This window comes from Triticum aestivum, chromosome 2D (assembly GCF_018294505.1).
Source record: "Triticum aestivum cultivar Chinese Spring chromosome 2D, IWGSC CS RefSeq v2.1, whole genome shotgun sequence".
Lineage (NCBI taxonomy): Eukaryota > Viridiplantae > Streptophyta > Magnoliopsida > Poales > Poaceae > Triticum > Triticum aestivum.
In genome coordinates this window covers 156,173,018-156,194,171 of record NC_057799.1, presented here as the reverse complement: position 1 = coordinate 156,194,171, position 21,154 = coordinate 156,173,018, and the positions used below count along the sequence as shown (strand labels likewise).

At 47.3% G+C, this 21,154-nt stretch overlaps 1 protein-coding gene across 1 annotated transcript; it reads right to left on the bottom strand.

Annotated features, from left to right (window-relative positions):
• Nucleotides 1–752: 752 nt before the first annotated feature.
• Nucleotides 753–1,662, bottom strand: LOC123052315 (uncharacterized). Its single transcript, XM_044475454.1, has 2 exons — nt 1,467–1,662; nt 753–1,377 (listed from the first exon to the last, which is right to left on the bottom strand). The coding sequence occupies exons 1-2, from the start codon at nt 1,531–1,533 to the stop codon at nt 866–868; spliced, it is 579 nt and encodes a 192-aa protein (XP_044331389.1). The 5' UTR covers nt 1,534–1,662; the 3' UTR covers nt 753–865.
• Nucleotides 1,663–21,154: the final 19,492 nt, after the last annotated feature.

The window sequence follows — 21,154 nt, the reverse complement described above, 5'->3', positions numbered from 1 at the left end:
TGCATGAGGCCATCAGTAAAGCTTGTGTTATTGATTGCGCGAGAGAGATGGTTCTTGAGTTTTTACTTCTTATGCTAGAGCAAGAGCTATCTACAGTAGGCACCCAGAATGCACATGAATTGATTGCTATAACAGTCTGGCAGGGAAAGTCCCAAGATGCATACCAAACCTTGATGGGAGCCCGTGCTATAGCGATAAATTATGTTAAACCTCACTCCTCGAGGGCAACACTTAGAACAGGGGGATGGGTAAGACCTCCCAGGACTGTCCTCAGAGATAACAAAGGAAGGTTCATTGTTGGTGGGAACTGGAGGATGGATTGGTGCAGATGTCTTAACAACAGAAGTGTTGGCTCTAAGATTTGGCTTATCACTTGCACAGAAGGTGAGATGTAATCGTCTTTTGTTAACTCCGACAATATGAAAGTAGTTGACACAACGAAGAATGGAGGACATTCAGTAGGAGGGGTGGTGGTAGTTTTTGATGATTGTTATTTTATGGCGTGCGGTTTTCCACCTATTAGTTTTAAGCATTGTAATAGGGAAGCAAAGGTAGTTGCTCATGAACTTACTAGATTAGCTAAATTTTTTGTGACGAGATTGTTTTGAGGAACCTATGAATGATATTGTAACTTTTCTTACTAATGATGTAACCGTTTTTGCCAATGACTAAAGGCGATGTTTTGTTTAAAGAAAAAATCACCGGACATATCTTTTGCCTCGGTTTCTAATAAACTGGACCAAACACAACAGTTAATGGTTCAAGATAAACTTAAACTTTACATCCCAACTGATTAAGCATACATAATTGGTGATTGAAAATTTGTTTCACAGACGCGTGTAGGATCGGCCAGATCGCAGCATGTTCATATCCAAAATTGCTCCATGGCCCTGCGTCCCAAATCAGTGAAAGACTTACAATCCGAAGGCTGCTGCAACTCTTGCAGTCCAAGTTTGCACCACAGCACGACGGGGCCCCTTATGTGGCCATCGCGGAACAGCTTGGCTTCCACGTCAAACTCCGCAGATCCCCGACGCATCTCGTCCTCGAGGCGCTTCCTCTGGCTGTCCGGCAGCGGCGCTCCTCCTTCGCCGCCGTGCGCCAGGGCCGTCACCTCCGCTGTTCCCTTCCTTCCCGGCTCTGCGCACACGCCCGGCACAGGACCTTCTCCGATGACAACGCCGGCGTACGACACGGCCGCTTGCCCGTGGCTGAAGCAGTTTTCGTACACCAAACCTTTGTTCTCGACGTGGAGAGTGAAGTTGAACGCCGGCGGCGAGGTCGGTGACGAAGCGGTGATGCCGGTGAGATTGACAGAGTAGTAGTCGGTTGAAGGGTTATCCAGCATAAAAGCCACGCCGAACATGAAACCCGCGGCTGGTTAATTTGCAAGTTTCAACGAAGGGAAGTTATACACGAGTTGATATAGTGGAAATCTTATAGGAGCAACAAGGAGAAGAGCGTACCTAGTCCAAACAAGAACATAAATATGTCCCTCTTGTAGATTGTTTCGTAATAATCGTCCAGCTCCATACTCACGGTTAACGCAGGATCGAAGATCCAACGTCAAGCGAAATTATGATTTAGAAGAAGATCCTAATTAGAATCGTGGCTCGTTATTATCTGGGAGCCCCCTGTCTCTAGTATTTATATAAGGATCATATCTCCCCGGCTACAAGATTCCGAAGGGATTCGAATCAGACTCCAAATCAAACTCTTCTACGTACTCTGCATGTCTAGCTGTACAACTTTGCCTATCCTTTTTTTTTTCTTGCTATAAGCTTTGCCTATCCTTTAGTCTGTGCAATAGCTCGCGTCATGTACGCATACACTTTGCCGTGGGATACCCGGCCCGAAAAAGCCCGACCTGAGGCCCAACAAGCTTTTTCATAGATGGGCCGAGCCTAGCCCTGAAAACTAGGCCCAACGGCCAAGCTGGGCCCGGGCATAGGTTTTCTGCTTCGGGCTTTGTTTGGTCTGGCCCGAAGCCCAGCCCGGTATGACAAATTATTTCTCGCATATCAAGTTTGGATGGGTATTTTCAGCAATTCGACCCCACACGTATCTGTGCTTCAAACAACTGAAGTAGCAATTTAGGAAAAAGTAAAAAAATTCTGAAACCTATTCCGAGCAAGGGTGGGCTACCGTGTCCGTGTTTGTCACGTCACGTCCTCAACCCAATTTTCCTTCTTCCCTTGGCATGACTCCTGCCCCGTGCCCTATTCCCCTGATCTCATCTTTCGAACATGCCGTCAACTCTGCATCGGCCTCCTTCCCATGGCCAGCTGCGGCACATCAAGCCCTCTCCTCGCTTAGATAATGATACGACACTGCACGACAGGATCAACTGCCACAAGTCGAATCTGCCGCACCCATCGACGACCATGGTCTAGCACGGACCCGAGGTCCCGCACCCACTTCCCCTGTTCGGCCGCTGCGACGGGCTCTCGTTCTTGAGCTTCTCCAGTGCGGCGACATCCAGCGCCATCTGGGGAGGGGAGGGGCCCTAGCCCTCAAATCGCGAGACCTCCTCCTTTGCGCCTTCAGCGCCCGCTGTATCGCTAGCATGGGCCTGGCCCAGCAGTGTTCACTGGCTACCGCCGCTCGCTCGATCGCGGCTGGGTGCTGCCGCTCGCTCCATCGCTGGCTCCCGCTCGACCATTTTTTTCATCATTCTAGAAACTGGTACAATATAAACTGTTTTTCTTAGGGAAAGAAAACCAACTTGCTACAGTATATACTCTTGTTCTTAGAAAAAAGTTCATCGAATTTGAAAAACAGTTCACCGAGTTTGGGAAAAGTTCATCAAAATTTGAAAAAAGGTCACCAAATTTGAAATATTTTCATTGAATTCGAAAAAATTCATCGAGTTTGAAAAAGTTCATCAAAATTTGGAAAAAGGTCATGGAATTCGAAAAAAATTCATCGAGTTTGAAAAAAGTTCATCGAAATTTGGAAAAGTTCATTGAATTCAAAAAAAGTTCATTGGATTTAGAAAAAAGTTCACCGAGTTTGAAAAAAAATCCACCGAGTTTGAAAAAAAGGCCACCGAGTTTGAAAAAAGTTCTTCAAGTTTGAAAAAAGTTCACCTTATTTGAAAAAAGTTCATCGAGTATCGGGAAAATGTTCATCGATTTTGAAAAAAGTTCATCGATTTGCAATAACTCGTTGTATTTGAAAATTTTCACGCGTTTAAGGAAAAAGAAAAAAAAAGATAGAAAAAGGAAAGCAAGCATAAAAACAGCTGCGTTTTTTTTGCATCTTATAAAGAATAGAAAAAAATGGAGACTAGCACATCGGTTGATCTGATCCAGTTGGTTAGGGCGCATGCTACTTCAACGTAATGAGCAAGGTGCGAGTAACTTCAGACGCACTTTTTTTGGGGGCTTTTTTAAAGCAGAAAGGGAGTGGGATGGGTCGGCCCGCTATAAAAGCCAGTGTACAGGGGGTGTGGGCCTTGTACCAAATAGCCTGTATTCGGCGCCTGCGCCGAATAGGATTTGGCTCAAATCGCCTCCTCTCCTCCGCAACCCTCTTGCTCATCGGTGGTACCCGGTGCTCCGCCGAGTCCATGACGCTAAGAGCATCTCGACTCACCCGATCCCTGATACGTCTCCAACGTATCTATAATTTTTTATTGTTCCATGCTATTATATTATCTGTTTTGCATATTTATATGTATTAATATGTTATTTTATATGATTTTTGAGACTAACCTATTAATCTAGAGCCCAGTGCCAGTTTCTGCTTTTTCCTTGTTTTTAAATTTTACAGAAAAGGAATACCAAACAGAGTCCAAACGAAATAAAAACTTTCACGATGATTTTTCTTAGACAAGAAGACACCCGTAGGACTTGGAGAGGGGGCCAGGCGTGCCCCCCTGTGGGTGGTGCTGGAGGGGGGGGGGGGTCCTGAGGGCTCGTGGGCCCTTCGGGAGTCCTCCAACCCTAATCTTTGCACCATAAATTCTCAAATATTCCCAAACCACTAGAAGCGTCCACCAAAATACTTTTCCGCCACCGTAAGCCTCTGTTCCCGTGAGATCCCATCTTGGGGCCTTTTCCGGCACCCTGCCAGAGGGGGATTCGATCACGGAGGGCATCTACATCAACCTTGCTGCGCTCCCGATGAAGCGTGAGTAGTTTATCACAGACCTACGGGTCCATAGCTAGTAGCTAGATGGCTTCTTCTCTCTCTTTGTTCTTCAATACAATGTTCTCCTCGATGTTCTTGGAGTTCTATCCGATATAATATTCTTCTATGGTGTGTTTGTCGAGATCCGGTGAATATGTGGATTTATGATCAGATTATCTATGAATGTTATTTGAGTCTTTTCTGAACTCTTTTATGCATGATTAAATATCTTTGTATTTCTCTTCGAATTATCGGTTTGGTTTGGCCAACTAGATTGGTTTTTCTTGCAATGGGAGAGGTTCTTAGTTTTGGGTTCAATCTTGCGGTGTCCTATCCCAGTGATAAAGTAGGGGTAGCGAGGCACGTATTGTATTGTTGCCATCAAGGGTAAAAAGATGGGTTTTCATCATATTGCTTGAGTTATCCCTCTACATCAGGTCATCATACTTAAGGCGTTACTCCGTTCTTATGAACTTAATACTCTAGATGCATGCTGGATAGCGGTTGATGTGTGAAGTAATAGTAGTAGATGCAGGCATGAGTCGGTCTAATTGTCACGGACGTGATGCCTATATTCATGATCATTGCTTTAGATATCGTCATAACTTTACGCTTTTCTATCAATTGCTCGACAGTAATTTGTTTACCCACCGTATGCTATCTTCAAGAGAGAAGCCTCTAGTGAAACCTATGGCCCCCAGATCTATTCTTCATCATATATTTTCAGATCTATAAACCAAAATACCCAAAAAAACCTTGCTGCAATTTATTTATATTTACTTTAGTTTGCTCTTTTATTTATCTTTTATACCTATCTCTATTAGATCTCACTCTTGTTCGAGGCAGTGAAGGGATTGTCGACCCCTTTTTCGCGTTGAGTGCAAGTGTTTGTTAGTTTGTGCAGGTGCATAGATTGGAGACTTGCTTGTGCCTCCTACTGGATTGATACCTTGGTTCTTAACTGAGGAAAATACTTATCTCTACTTTGCTACATCACCCTTTCCTTTTCAAGGGAAAAAAACTACGCAAGCTCAAGAAGTAGCATCCCCCAACAGGCCCCCTCTGACCCTTTTTTATCGCCGGCTAAAAAAAGGCCCAGTCGCATCCCCAGGAGCCCAAATTTCGCCGGTTAGGACCGGAGTTGGCGCCGACGGACCCAAGCCAAACCCAGCACGCTGTGGGCCGACCGGGGGCGCTGCGGGAAAGAAAAATGCGCCAAAACTTCCCGCACCGGATTCCCACCCCGTGGGCCGCCGAGTCAGCGACTTCATCGTCGTCCTCATCTCACCGCCTCAGCTCCCGCGCGAATCAATGCCAAGACTGCCGGTCAACCTTCCATTAATCACGGGCGGCGTAGTGAAGGCGAGCCGCCGCGCGTCCCGCCCCTTCCCGCCACGCGTCCGCACTGCTGCCGCCCCCTCACCGCTATAAAAAGCCGACTTCATCGCCGCTGGCCACACACTCGCCTCGACAACCATCTCTCTCGCCGCCGACCACCTTCTTTCCTTTGTCGCCCTTCTTCTCGCCCTCTCTCCTTCACAGCCAAGCCAGACCGATAGCGGAGAGGTTCCCCGGCGACGGAACAACGACGAACGGCTTCAGCTGCCGCCATAGAGGCACATCTTCTCTATGAGGGCAACTACCCGGTGCCGCTCGACATGCGCGTGCCGGGCTCTTGGAGGCTCAGCGCCGGAGGCGTCCCCGTGCCCCCGCCGCCCTCCGTCGCGGAACGTCGCGGCGAGATCGCGTGGATCCGGGCGGCCTTGCCGGAGGAAGCACAACAGCAGCCGAGGTACGCCCCCGACAACCCACCCTCTGTGGACGGCATACTTCCAGCACCGCCACACCGACCAGCTCGTGTCCACCAACGGCGCTCCGCTACCAAGGGGGCGCCACAACTTCGACGACCGCCGTCAGTGGTGGGGCTTCCCCGGGCGCACGCTTCACGCCGTCCTCGAGCACATTGAGGGTGGAAACTTGCCGCCGTTGGAGTACCCGACGCCGTCGTTCTCGGAGCGGCAGCCGAGGTGCATGGCGGGGGCGTCCTCCTCTTCCTTCGGCTCCCTCTCCTCCGGCACAACGACGCCGCTCGACGCCGTCAAGCCCGAGCCCTAGGAGACGCCGGAGCCCCGGCGCAGCCGTGGCGGTAGCCTCATCATGAATGAGGGCCACCGCCAACCTTCACTCCCTGCGGCCATCTTTGCCTAGTTAGACCGAAGAAGGAGTCGGCGATGCCGCCCATGGTCGTCAAGCAAGAGCACGGGGAGATGACCGTCGACCTTGAAACCGGTCTGAAATGGGCGCACGACGACTATGTGCGAGAGGAGATGGAGCGCCATCGCCGTGCTCTAGGGGAGATCGCCGCGTGGTGACGCGGCCATGACGAGGGTGGTGTCATCGTCCTCGATGACAACGACGAGGAGGTGATGTCTGCTTGAACTACGTCGGTATTTCCCCAAAGAGGAAGGGATGATGCAGCACAACAATGGTAGGTATTTCCCTCAGTGATGAGACCAAGGTTATCGAACCAGTAGGAGAACCACGCAACACTACGTGAACGGTACCTGCACACAAATAACAAATACTCTCAACCGGCGTATTAAAGGGGTTGTCAATCCCTTTCGGGCAACGACGCCAGAAATTGGCAAGTAGACGGGATAAAAATATGATAGATTGGATGAAAAGATCTCGAATAAAAGCAAATTAAAATAAAGTGCAACAAGGTATTTTTGTATTTTTGGTTTAACAGATCTGAAAATAAAAGCAAATAAAAATAGATCGCGAAGGCAAATATAATAAAGAAGAGACACGAGGGCCGTAGATTCCACTAGTGGCTTCTCTCGAGAAAAATAGAAAACGGCGGGTAAACGAATTACTATTAGGCAATTGATAGATCTTCAAATAATCATGACGATATCCAGGCAATGATCATTATATAGGCATCACGTCCAAGATTAGTAGACCGACTCCTGCCTGCATCTACTACTATTACTCCACACATCGACCGCTGTCCAGCATGCATCTAGTGATAAAGTTCATGGAGAAAAGGAGTAATGCAATAAGAACAATGACATGATGTAGACAAGATCTATTTATGTAGAAATAGACCACATCTTGTTATCCTTAATAGCAACGATGCATACGTGTCGGTTCCCCTTCTGTCACTGGGATCAAGCACCGTAAGATCGAACCCATCACAAAGCACCTCTTCCCATTGCAAGATAAATAGATCAAGTTGACCAAACAAAACCCAAATATCGGAGAAGAAATACGAGGCTATAAGCAACCATGCATATAAGAGATCAAAGAAGACTTAAATAACTTTCATGGATAAAAAGATAGATCTGATCATAAACTCAAAGTTCATCGGATCCCAACAAACACACCGCAAAAAGAGTTACATCATATGGATCTCCAAGAGACCATTGTATTGAGAATCAAAAGAGAGAGAGAGGAAGCCATCTAGCTACTAACTACGGACCCGTAGGTCTACAATGAACTACTCACGCATCATCGGAGAGGCACCAATGGACATGATGAACCCCTCCGTGATGGTGTCTAGATTGGATCTGGTGGTTCTGGAACTTGCGGCGGCTGGAATTGATTTTGGTCGACTCCCCTAGGGTTTCTGGAATATTGGGGGTATTTATAGAGCAAAGAGGCGGTGCGGGAGGCCACCAAGGTGGGCACAACCCACCTGGGCGCGCCTAGGGGCCCAGGCGCGCCCTGGTGGGTTGTGCCCCCCTCGGGGCACCCCCAGGTGCTTCTTCGACCCATTGGGTGTCTTCTGGTCCATAAAATTTCCCCAAAAAGTTTCGTTGCATTTGGACTCCGTTTGGTATTGATTTCCTGCGATGTAAAAAACATGCAGAAAACAACAACTGGCACTTGGCACTATGTCAATAGGTTAGTACCAAAATATGATATAAATTGACTATAAAATGATTGTAAAACATCCAAGAATCAATATAACAGCATGGAACAATAAAATTATAGATACATTGGAGACGTATCAGCATCCCCAAGCTTGATTCCTGCTCGTCCTCGAGTAGGTAAATGATAAAAACAGAATTTTTGATGTGGAATGCTGCCTAACATGTCATCACATATTCTTTTCTTTGTAGCATGGACATTTAGACTTTTATATGGTTCAAAGCAATAGTCTTGAGAATTTCAATACTCAAGCATAGCAACAAGCAACCATGTCTTTCAAAATAGCAACGCTAAAATAAGTTATCCCTAGCCCATTATGCTCAATCATTGATCCATTCATGAAAGACACTCGCATATTAGTTACACCCAATGCTCAAGTACGATCATAGTGCGCCTTAGTTGGTGCTTTATAAGAGAAGATGGAGACTCAAATAAAATAAAATTTGCATAAAGTAAAAGAAAGGCCCTTCGCGGAGGGAAGTAGGGATTTGTAGAGGTGCCAGAGCTCAAAGCGAAAAAGATAGAGATAAAAACATTTTGGGAGGCATGCTTTTCCTGTCAACGAAAACGATCGAGTAATTCCCAATACTTTCCATGCTAGATATATAATAGGCGGTTCCCAAACAGAAATTAAAGTTTATTCATTTTTCAACCATACGTTCACTTTCCATGGCTAGCCGTATCCACGGGTGCCTTCCATACCAACACTTTCCAAGGAATTTATTATTTGACAACATAAAGTAAATTCATTTTTCATTTCGGGACTGGGCATCCCTAATACCTTTGCCGCACTCTCGTGCAATGACAAGTGAATAAACACTCATCTTGAGAATATCATATCTAGCATGGAAATATATCAGCCAACCCCTACCGTTTCATGAGCGGTACGAGCACCCAAAAGAGAAATTTATTTTGAAAATTAGAGATGGCACATACAAATTTGCTTAGAACGACAAAAGAATACCGCATATAGGTAGGTATAGTGGACTCATGTGGCAAAACTGGTTCAAAGGATTTTGGATGCACAAGTAGTGATCATACTTAGTGCAAAATGAAGGCTAGAAAAAGATTGAGAAGCGACCAACCAAGAAACAAAAAATCTCATAAGCGAGCAGTAAGCATAACTAACACCGAATCATGCACCACAAGTAGGATGTAATTTCATTGCATCACTATTGACTTTCGTGCTTGCATAGGGAATCACAAACCTTAACACCAATATTCTTACTAAAGCATAATTACCCATCAACATGACTCACATATCACATTGTGACGCCCGGATAATTAAGCTACAGTAATCCCACGTTAACGATGCCACGTCACCCCGTTTACTGTTGATAAACTCTCGATAGTTCAGAACCGAAACAAATTCAAAATTTAAATAAAAGCAAATAATAAAAGTTTACAAATATTAAAACTAAAATGTTCGGAGTGAGCCAAATAGTCCATATTAAATATTGGTGAAGAAACCACACTTTTGTAAAGTATTTAACTGCACTATAGTAAGTAAAAACAGCAGCAAAACAATTATTTAAATGCTTTTAAATACTAAACAAATGTTAATCTAGTTTATATAATCACCAAACTTTTTGGAGTAGGTGGCCTATGTTATTATGCTAATTTAGGAGTAGGGGTTGTATTTTTATAAAACTGTTTTGCTAACTAAAATAAATAAAACAGAAAAGAAAATAAGAAAAAGATAAAAATAGAAAACAAAACAAAAGTGTAAAAAAAAGAGAAAGAAAGAGATAAAGCCCACTGGACCAGACGGCCCAGCTGGCCGACCCACCTGGCCCAAACGGCCAGCCCACCTACTCCCCTCCATAACCCCCCACTACCCGAAACCTTAGCCCACGCACCACTCCCCCCCACGTCGCCACTCCCCGCCCCTCCCCCGATCCGATCTGGATTGGGGCCCGACGCGCCCCTACCGTTCGACGCCAACGGCACAGCCATTCGCCTCCCCGCCGCCGTCGTCGCCCGAGGATCTCGATGGAGCCACCTTGCCGGAGCCACCCCGCCGGATCATCGCTCCCCTTCCCGTCGCCCGGTCGTCTCCGTCGTCCTCCTCAACCCCCACTGCCTAGACCCCACAACCGCCGGTGAGGCCCTGGCCTCTCCTACTCCCACTGCCACATCTGCTCCTCATGCCGTCGTGCACGCGCGCGCCCGCACGGCCACAGACGCGCCCGCTCGCCTATCCCGCATCACCACCGCGGATCTCGCCGCTCCGGCCGCTCGTCCTACGCGCGCGCCCACGTCGTGCTCGTCTACACCGCGCCGCTCGACGCCCTTGCTCCCCGCGCGCGCCCGTCGCCTACTCCGGCGCCCACCGCGCCCTCTCCCCTCCCCGGCGACCACCACGTCCCCTCGCCGACGCCTGTGCCCGCAACAGCTCACCGCGCCCAGCGCCGCTGCACACCGCGCACGGCATCGCTGCTCGCGTCCCCTGCTTGCTCACGCTCGCCGGGGTTCTGCGCTTGCTCCGCCAACCGCGCCACCCGCCGCCCTGCCCGGCTCCAGCCACGGTCGCCGGCGCCGGGCCACGCGCCGGCCCCGTTCACCTCGCCCACGCCCTTGCCTGGCCTCGCCACTGGCTAAGCCAGCCGGGATCGCCCGGGTCCAGGCGTCCCCGCCCGCTGCGCCCCGTGCCCGATCCATCGCCCAGTGCCCGTTAAGCCCCCTGGCCCAATGACAGCCGGGGCCCACCCCTAGAACAATTATAAAAAAAGAATTATAAAAATATAAATAAATAAATAAATGAATAATTAACTAATTAACAAATGAATTAATTAAGTTAATTAATCATGTTTAATTAATCTAATTAACTAGTTAGTTTAATTAAATAGTAATTAGATTAGTTAAACCCTAATTAGACTAAACAGTCAATGACGAACGGGACCCACACGTCAGTTGACCAGTCAACTCCCCTGTTGACTGCTGACGTCATGCTGACGTCAACGTGCACTATTCTGGATAATGTTGAATTAAATTAATTAAATAAATTCTAAAAATGATTTAAATCTTTAGAAAACCATATAAAATAAACCGTAGCTGAGATGAAAATACTTTCTACATGAAAGTTGCTCAGAACGACGAGACAAATCCGGATACGCAGCCCGTTCGTCCGCCACACATCCCTAGCATAGCAAACACTCAACTTTCCCCCCTCCGGTTCATCTGTCCGAAAACGCGAAACACCGGGGATACTTTCCCGGATGTTTCCCCTCTTCGCCGGTATCACCTAGTACTGCGTTAGGGCACACCTAGCACCGCGTATTGCCATGTTATGCCTTGTGTTGCTTTGATTGCTCTATTATTTATTGTGTTCCCCCTCCGTTACTTCTTTCCGGTAGACCCCGAGACTGCCGGCGACCCCCAGTTCGACTACGATGTTGATGACCCCTCCTTCTCGGCTGAGCTTCCAGGCAAGCCCCCCCTTGATCACCAGATATCACCTATTCTTCTCTATACTGCTTGCATTAGAGTAGGTAGCATGTTACTGCTTTCCGTTAATCCTATCCTGATGCATAGCCTATCCTTGCTACTACTGTTGTTACCTTTACCTGCAATCCAACATGCTTAGTATAGGATGCTAGTTTTCCATCAGTGGCCCTACATTCTTGTCCGTCTGTTGTGCTATACTATCGGGCCGTGATCACTTAGGCGGTGATCACGGGTATATACTTATATACTCTATACATGACACCTATGGTGACTAAAGTCGGGTCGGCTCGTAGGAGTACCCGCGAGTGGATCTTTGTGGCGGAGCGACAGGGCAGGTTAAGACCACCTAGGCGAGAGGTGGGCCTGGCCCTGGACGGCGTCCGCGGTTACTTCAAAATAACACGCTTAACAAGTTCTTGGTATTTGATCTGAGTCTGGCCATTTGGTCTATACGCACTAACCAACTACGTGGGAAAGTTATGGGCACTCGACGTCGTGGTATCAGCGACTGAGCGGCGCGCGCCGGATTGGACTGGAACGCCACTAGGCTAGGTCTGCTTCCGGTCGTGTACGCAACGTGCAGGTGTGCAATGGGCGATGGGCCCAACCCCTGCACGCATAGGATTTAGACCGGCGTGCTGACCTCTCTGTTGTGCCTAGGTGGGGCTGCGACGTGTTGATCTTCCGCGGCCGGGCATGACCCAGAAAAGTGTGTCCGGCCAAATGGGATCGAGCGTGTTGGGTTATGTGGTGCACCCCTGCAGGGAAGTTTATCTATTCGAATAGCCGTGTCCCTCGGGTAAAGGACGACCCGGAGTTGTACCTTGACCTTATGACAACTAGAACCGGATACTTAATAAAACACACCCTTCCAAGTGCCAGATACAGCCCGGTGATCGCTCTTTAACAGGGCGACGAGGAGGGGTTCGCCGGGTAGGATTATGCTATGCGATGCTACTTGGAGGACTTCAATCTACTCTCTTCTACATGCTGCAAGATGGAGGCTGCCAGAAGCGTAGTCTTCGACAGGACTAGCTATCCCCCCTTATTCTGGCATTCTGCAGTTCAGTCCACGATATGGCCCTTTACACATATACCCATGCATATGTAGTGTAGCTCCTTGCTTGCGAGTACTTTGGATGAGTACTCACGGTTGCTTTCCTTCCTCTTTTCCCCCTTTCCTTTCTACCTGGTTGTCGCAACCAGATGCTGGAGCCCAGGAGCCAGACGCCACCGTCGACGACGACTCTTACTACACTGGAGGTGCCTACTAATACGTGCAGGCCGCTGACAACGACCAGGAGTAGTTAGGAGGATCCCAGGCAGGAGGCCTGCGCCTCTTTCGATCTGTATCCCCGTTTGTGCTAGCCTGCTTAAGGCAAACTTGTTTAACTTATGTCTGTACTCAGATATTGTTGCTTCCACTGACTCGTCTATGATCGAGCACTTGTATTCGAGCCCTCGAGGCCCCTGGCTTGTATTATGATGCTTGTATGACTTATTTATGTTTTAGAGTTGTGTTGTGATATCTTCCCGTGAGTCCCTGATCTTGATCGTACACGTTTGCGTGCATGATTAGTGTACGATTGAATCGGGGACGTCACAAGTTGGTATCAGAGCCGACTGCCTATAGGAACCCCCCTTCCACACTCCTTGGCCGAAGTCGAGTCTAGACATTACAAAACTTTTACTAACATGGCTGTGTGCCTTACGGGCCCACGTCGCCATTGGGTGGTATTAGGATCTTTTATTCCTCGACCTATACTCTGGGACTCTGACCTCTCTTCTATTCGGGTGAAATGATTTTACTAACTCTGACTCTAGGTTCTCGTAACTACTTCCTCCCAGAGAGCCCCTCACTCCAGATGATTGCTTGGTGCACCGAAGGATTTCGAAGATACTCTCCGATGTTCTCGAGACTTTGTGCTCGTTGCTTTTGCAATTCCCTACCACTGATTTATCCCTATGGATAAATACTTACACCCGTCGTTCTTAATTTTATTCCAAGTTGATCTTGTTAATACAAGATGCCCCGAACCGCTCTCCGTTGTTCCAAGAATCCTTTGAGCATAGTGCTTTACAGTTCTTGCCTCATGAATACTCTTACGGATAATTCTAGCACTTATCGAGTATCCGCTCTTTCCCAGTTATTCATGTATTTCACAAAAGTCTTCAAAAAACTATTTGAACTTCCGAAAATCCTGAGTAGCCTATTGCTCTTGAAATTCTTACTTGCTTGCATTATGTTTAATCCCATAAGTCTCGTAATCTTATTGGCATCCCTTGTCATCATCATTTTGAGTCCGTTGATTCAATTTGTTGTGAATGCTCGCAATCCTGAATCAGAGCCTAGAATTCATCCTTCCGGCTCAGACGTCATTTGAAACGTGAACTGGTTATCGACCAATCAAATTGCCGTCGATTGTACCCCTAAGTCTATTCAACTTATCCATTCTTAATCAGACCATTGGCTTCTGATCCCTTGATTTGGAAATGATAATTCCTTTGCATTTGAGCTTTGAATTACTTAGTTGGTTTTATAGTCTGATGCCCTTTCGTTCCTTCTTCCTCTGATAGAGTACCGATACTCGCATCAGCTCCGTTGTAGACCACAAGACCCCTTGTTGGGTTATTATCCGACAGTGTCCTTCATATTCAATAACCTTGTGATCATTTCCATGGATATATAATGCCTTTGGTAATTTGTATCCTCTGCTTGATAACCATACTCTAATTTTGAGCTGGTGATTTTACTCTTGAAGTTTGAGGTATATGTTTCTAAGATGCCCCGATGGATTGAACCTATACCTTCCCTAAAAACCGTATGAACCCGAAGGTTTTCACAAGTCATACCCTTCTGGTATTTTACCAGATAATTTTCTACCATACAACTTCATTGAATGCGAGAAGTGAATGAAAGGTTATGCATTGGAGAAGTGGGAGTCGACCTTGAACTTTGTGTTCATGCCCATGGACACGATGTAGATCCTATCATAGAAGCTTCTTGTAATAATAACTATTCCTTGATATGATATCGTCTTAGTATCTGTGTATTGATCCTTTTGCAATCGTGGTTCCGACCATGTTCTCCTTTAAATACCATTTCTCGTGCAAGTTTAAGCACTTGTCCTCTGCAGAGCAATACCCCCGTCCAACCTCTACTTTGGTCTGTCGTCGAGTATTACCCCCCTGGTATCTCGAGAATGCCAAGGAACTACTTAACTTCTTATGAGTTCTTCATCAACTAATATTCTTGCCGATTCCATTTTTCCAACGGGTTCTGAGTTGTTAGAACCCCTCAAGGACACCGATAAGTGAATCAATTCCGCACTCCGATTCAATAACTCTAAGTAATTTTTGTTGCTTACGAGTTTAATAATCCTTCAAGTCATTCCTAGCCTGCTCGGCTATGTCATTATCGTGCCGATTTTAACTGTGCTACCTGGACCTTCCCAGCGCACAAATTTCGACAGTGAGCTAATCTTGCGTCGATCTTCCTCGTCATATCACTTCTCCTTGAACAGCAAACTTGATTTCGAGTTTGTGTCCTACCCGTGGTTCCAATAACCTTTCGCTTTCATCATTCCTTTGACTTGATGTCATCGTCGATCAATTACATCTTCTTGAAACCTCTCGACAAATTTGTCGTGATCATTGTCAACAATTTGACTTCTTCCAAGTTGTGTGTCGAAATTCAGGATGAGAAATACCATCCTTGCCCCTCGATGAATTGTGTTATCATCGACAACATTCTTGCCTCCCCCCAACACAAACTTGTTCATATTTTGTGTTGTATCTTGATTTCCCTGCTATCCAACTTATGTTATGTTCTACCGTGGAGTATTACCATCTTTGATGTCAAGAATGTCGTGAGCATTACTCCACCTCTTAAGAATTCTTGGTACAGTGATACTTCTCACCATCACCATTCTTTCTTGGTCCCCGTGTTGTTTCTAAACGAAATACCGACAAATGGTCTGTGATGTGTAAATTCTAAACTTCTAGCAACCCTATTGCTTTGAAGTTATTGGTCTATAGTTTCATTCTACGTCTATGGCTTAATGAATCATCATTCGAACATTGATCGTGCTACCTAGCCCATATTTCGGGTGCACATTTCAACCAATGTTTAACTGTGTATGTTTTCCTCGAGCATACATCATTAAGTCATTCGATCTAGCTAATGTTATCTCCTTGTTCACATAGTTGTGGAAATCCATCTTTTGGAAATCTCAATGGATTGTCGCTGAGTCAATCAGTCACCTCCTCACCTCTCCTTGATTTAATGATGAACCCTTGTTCGGAACTCGCTTCCATAGTTCATCTCCCGAGAATCTTCGATGTCGTTTCGACAATTTGTGTTGCACCTTTCTTCTCAGGCATCCTGAGTCTGAGTTATCCTGACACCAATCAGATCTGAATCTCGGTCAGATATGATGGTTGGAACATATTTCCAAGAGTTATAACATTGGTCTATTTATGACCCGGTAAGGTGATGTCATGCCTAACACACCTGGCCGGAGGACCTATTGTTATAAGTTTCCTTTTTAGCAAGGTTAGCTATTCTTCCATGAGGAAATTGTAAGACTTACTCTATAAGTTGTTCCTGATGGATCCTTCGTGTATCCATAGCCTGATCTTACCTAATGACCATGTCAATGCTATCTTGAAGCATGTTTGTGGTACTCCGATCTTCAATAAAAACATTTGAAGCACAATGCTAAATTTTTGTTATCAATTATTCAAACACCGTTGTTTGGGTAATGTCATGAACTTCCTCTTCCCTAACCTAAATGGCTCTCTTCTAACCATTGTCCTTGGGAAGGATATACCCCTGAAATATGTGTTTAAACACATTTTCCTTTCCATTGTTTTGTTTACTCTGATAATCATATTTTCCTTTCCATTGTTTTGTTTAACCTTTCTTGTAATCTGACTAAGCTGAGCAGAGATAATTCCCTGCTTAGTTGAGCACCTCGTTGTACCACTCTCTCAGTAGACCATGTTACTTTTGTTGATGACATTTCGGTAGCCACCGATGGATGAGAACTTTGCCTATTGGTCCGCCTCGTTTCAACAAGCAGGAAAATGGTTCTCTTCGTCCCTCGCCCTTGGTACCGACGATGTTGCTGACATATAACTGACAGGCTACCCTCTGACATGCCTTGCTATCATGACCGTGCAAGATGTCACCGCCCTTCCTACTTTTAACCCACATGGTGGGCCCATAACCCACAGTTCCACAGGATCGAAACCTGACTCTCCTATACACCCTGTTGTCGAAGTTATTCCTCGAGCTTGACTTCGTATGTGATTCACGGGCCACTTGCCTAGTGATCTATTCTGGTACCAGACGCAATACTTTCCCATTTGCTCTAAACCCCTGTCACATTTCGTATCAGGCAACGAACGATTGTCTATGCGCTTGAAACTTCTATTTTGCACCTTCTTACTTGCTCTCGTTAATGTCTTAAGTTTCAATTCGAGGGTTACCTCCCGCCACCTTCCCTGATGTTATCTACTAGATAAGCAAACATTGTAGCGGCCCGTTTTTCCGTAATGCCCCCTTATCCTTTCGTAAGTACGATGGAGTTCCCGAAGAAAGGACGACGACTTCATCATGATGCATTGGAATAAAGAATTGAAGACATCAACCAAAGGATTAACTTCTTCGAGAAGATCCGTTAGAATATCGTAACCAGAACTTTCCCCCTTACTCCCCTCTTAAATCTCGGGACGAGATTTCTTGTAGTGGAGGAGAATTGTGACGCCCGGATAATTAAGCTACAGTAATCCCACGTTAACGATGCCACGTCACCCCGTTTACTGTTGATAAACTCTCGATAGTTCAGAACCGAAACAAATTCAAAATTTAAATAAAAGCAAATAATAAAAGTTTACAAATATTAAAACTAAAATGTTCGGAGTGAGCCAAATAGTCCATATTAAATATTGGTGAAGAAACCACACTTTTGTAAAGTATTTAACTGCACTATAGTAAGTAAAAACAGCAGCAAAACAATTATTTAAATGCTTTTAAATACTAAACAAATGTTAATCTAGTTTATATAATCACCAAACTTTTTGGAGTAGGTGGCCTATGTTATTATGCTAATTTAGGAGTAGGGGTTGTATTTTTGTAAAACTGTTTTGCTAACTAAAATAAATAAAACAGAAAAGAAAATAAGAAAAAGATAAAAATAGAAAACAAAACAAAAGTGTAAAAAAAGAGAAAGAAAGAGAGAAAGCCCACTGGCCAACTGGACCAGGCGGCCCAGCTGGCCGACCCACCTGGCCCAACCGGCCAGCCCACCTACTCCCCTCCATAACCCCCCACTACCCGAAACCCTAGCCCACGCACCACTCCCCCCCCCCACGTCGCCACTCCCCGCCCCTCCCCCGATCCGATCTGGATCGGGGCCCGACACGCCCCTGCCGTTCGACGCCGATGGCACAGCCATTCGCCTCCCCGCCGCCGTCGTCGCCCGAGGATCTCGATGGAGCCACCTCGCCGGAGCCACCCCGCCGTATCACCGCTCGCCTTCCCGTCGCTCGGTCGTCTCCGTCGTCCTCCTCAACCCCCACTGCCTAGACCCCACGACCGCCGGTGAGGCCCTGGCCTCTCCTCCCCCTGCCACATCTGCTCCTCATGTCATCGTGCATGCGCGCGCCCGCACGGCCACAGACGCGCCCGCTCGCCTATCCCGCATCACCACCGCGGATCTCGCCGCTCCGGCCGCTTGTCCTACGCGCGCGCCCGCGCCGTGCTCGTCTACACCGCGCTGCTCGACGCCCTTGCTCCCCGCGCGCGCCCGTCGCCTACTCCGGCGCCCACCACGCCCTCTCCCCTCCCCGGCGACCACGACGTCCCCTCGCCGACGCCTGCGCCCGCAACAGCTCACCGCGCCCAGCGCCGCTGCACACCGCGCACGGCATCGCTGCTCGCGTCCCCTGCTTGCTCACTCTCGCCCGGGTTCTGCGCTTGCTCCGCCAACAGCGCCACCCGCCGCCCCGCCCGGCTCCGGCCACGGTCGCCGGCGCCAGGCCACGCGCTTGCCCCGTTCACCTCGCCGACGCCCTTGCCTGGCCTCGCCACTGGCTAAGCCAGCCGGGATCACCCGGGTCAAGGCGTCCCCGCCCCCTGCGCCCTGCGCCCCGTGCCCGATCCATCGCCCAGTGCCCGTTAAGCCCCCTGGCCCAATGACAGCCGGGGCCCACCCCTGGAACGAATTAAAAAAAGAATTATAAAAATATAAATAAATAAATAAATAAATAATTAACTAATGAATTAATTAAGTTAATTAATCATGTTTAATTAATCTAATTAACTAGTTAGTTTAATTAAATAGTAATTAGATTAGTTAAACCCTAATTAGACTAAACAGTCAATGACGAACGGGACCCACACGTCAGTTGACCAGTCAACTCCCCTGTTGACTGCTGACGTCATGCTGACGTCAACGTGCACTATTCTGGATAATGTTGAATTAAATTAATTAAATAAATTCTAAAAATGATTTAAAACTTTAGAAAATCATATAAAATAAACCGTAGCTGAGATGAAAATACTTTCTAGATGAAAGTTGCTCAGAACGACGAGACGAATCCGGATACGCAGCCCATTCGTCCGCCACACATCCCTAGCATAGCAAACACTCAACTTTCCCCCTCCGGTTCATCTATCCGAAAACGCGAAACACCGAGGATACTTTCCCGGATGTTTCCCCTCTTCGCTGGTATCACCTAGTACTGCGTTAGGGCACACCTAGCACCGCGTATTGCCATGTTATGCCTTGTGTTGCTTTGATTGCTCTATTATTTATTGTGTTCCCCCTCCGTTACTTCTTTTCGGTAGACCCCAAGACTGCCGTTGACCCCTAGTTCGACTACGATGTTGATGACCCCTCCTTCTCGGCTGAGCTTCCAGGCAAGCCCCCCCTTGATCACCAGATATCGCCTATTCTTCTCTATACTGCTTGCATTAGAGTAGGTAGCATGTTACTGCTTTCCGTTAATCCTATCCTGATGCATAGCCTATCCTTGCTACTACTGTTGTTACCTTTACCTGCAATCCTACATGCTTAGTATAGGATGCTAGTTTTCCATCAGTGGCCCTACATTCTTGTCCGTCTGCTGTGCTATACTATCGGGTTGTGATCACTTGGGCGGTGATCACGGGTATATACTTATATACTCTATACATGACACCTGTGGTGACTAAAGTCAGGTCGGCTTGTAGGAGTACCCGCGAGTGGATCTTTGTGGCGGAGCGACAGGGCAGGTTAAGACCACCTAGGCGAGAGCTGGGCCTGGCCCTGGACGGCGTCCGCGGTTACTTCAAAATAACATGCTTAACGAGTTCTTGGTATTTGATCTGAGTCTGGCCATTTGGTCTATACGCACTAACCAACTACGTGGGAAAGTTATGGGCACTCGACGTCGTGGTATCAGCCGAAGCCTTCGTGACGTCAGCGACTGAGCTGCGCGTGCCGGATTGGACTGGAACGCCACTAGGCTAGGTCTGCTTCCGGCCACGTACGCAACGTGCAGGTGTGCAATGGGCGATGGGCCCAGACCCCGCGGGCATAGGATTTAGACCGGCGTGCTGACCTCTCTATTGTGCCTAGGTGGGGCTGCGACGTGTTGATCTTCCGCGGCCGGGCATGACCCAGAAAAGTGTGTCCGGCGAAATGGGATCGAGTGTGTTGGGTTATGTGGTGCACCCCTGCAGGGAAGTTTATCTATTCGAATAGCCGTGTCCCTCGGTAAAAGGACGACCCGGAGTTGTACCTTGACCTTATGACAACTAGAACCGGATACTTAATAAAACACACCCTTCCAAGTGCCAGATACAACCCGGTGATCGCTCTCTAACAGGGCGACGAGGAGGGGATCGCCGGGTAGGATTATGCTATGCGATGCTACTTGGTGAACTTCAATCTACTCTCTTCTACATGCTGCAAGATGGAGGTGGCCAGAAGCGTAGTCTTCGACAGGATTAGCTATCCCCTCTTATTCTGGCATTCTGCAGTTCAGTCCACCGATATGGCCCTTTACACATATACCCATGCATATGTAGTGTAGCTCCTTGCTTGCGAGTACTTTGGATGAGTACTCACGGTTGCTTTCCTTCCCTCTTTTCCCCCTTTCCTTTCTACCTGGTTGTCGCAACCAGATGCTGGAGCCCAGGAGCCAGACGCCACCGTCGACGACGACTCCTACTACACCGGAGGTGCCTACTACTACGTGCAGCCCGCTGACGACGACCAGGAGTAGTTAGGAGGATCCCAGGCAGGAGGCCTGCGCCTCTTTCGATCTGTATCCCCGTTTGTGCTAGCCTTCTTAAGGCAAACTTGTTTAACTTATGTCTGTACTCAGATATTGTTGCTTCCGCTGACTCGTCTATGATCGAGCACTTGTATTCGAGCCCTCGAGGCCCCTGGTTTGTATTATGATGCTTGTATGACTTATTTATGTTTTAGAGTTGTGTTGTGATATCTTCTCGTGAGTCCCTAATCTTGATCGTACACGTTTGCGTGCATGATTAGTGTACGATTGAATCGGGGGCATCACACACATCGTCATATCTCAAAACTATTACAAGGAATCAAGTTTATTTTGTCCAATGATCTTCATGAAA

Coding starts and splice junctions, on each gene's coding strand:
- LOC123052315 (XM_044475454.1), bottom strand. CDS start 1,533: ATGGAGCTGGACGATTATTACGAAACAATCTACAAGAGGGACATATTT. Junction 1,378..1,466: donor TATGTTCTTGTTTGGACTAG/GTACGCTCTTCT, acceptor CAAATTAACCAG/CCGCGGGTTTCATGTTCGGC.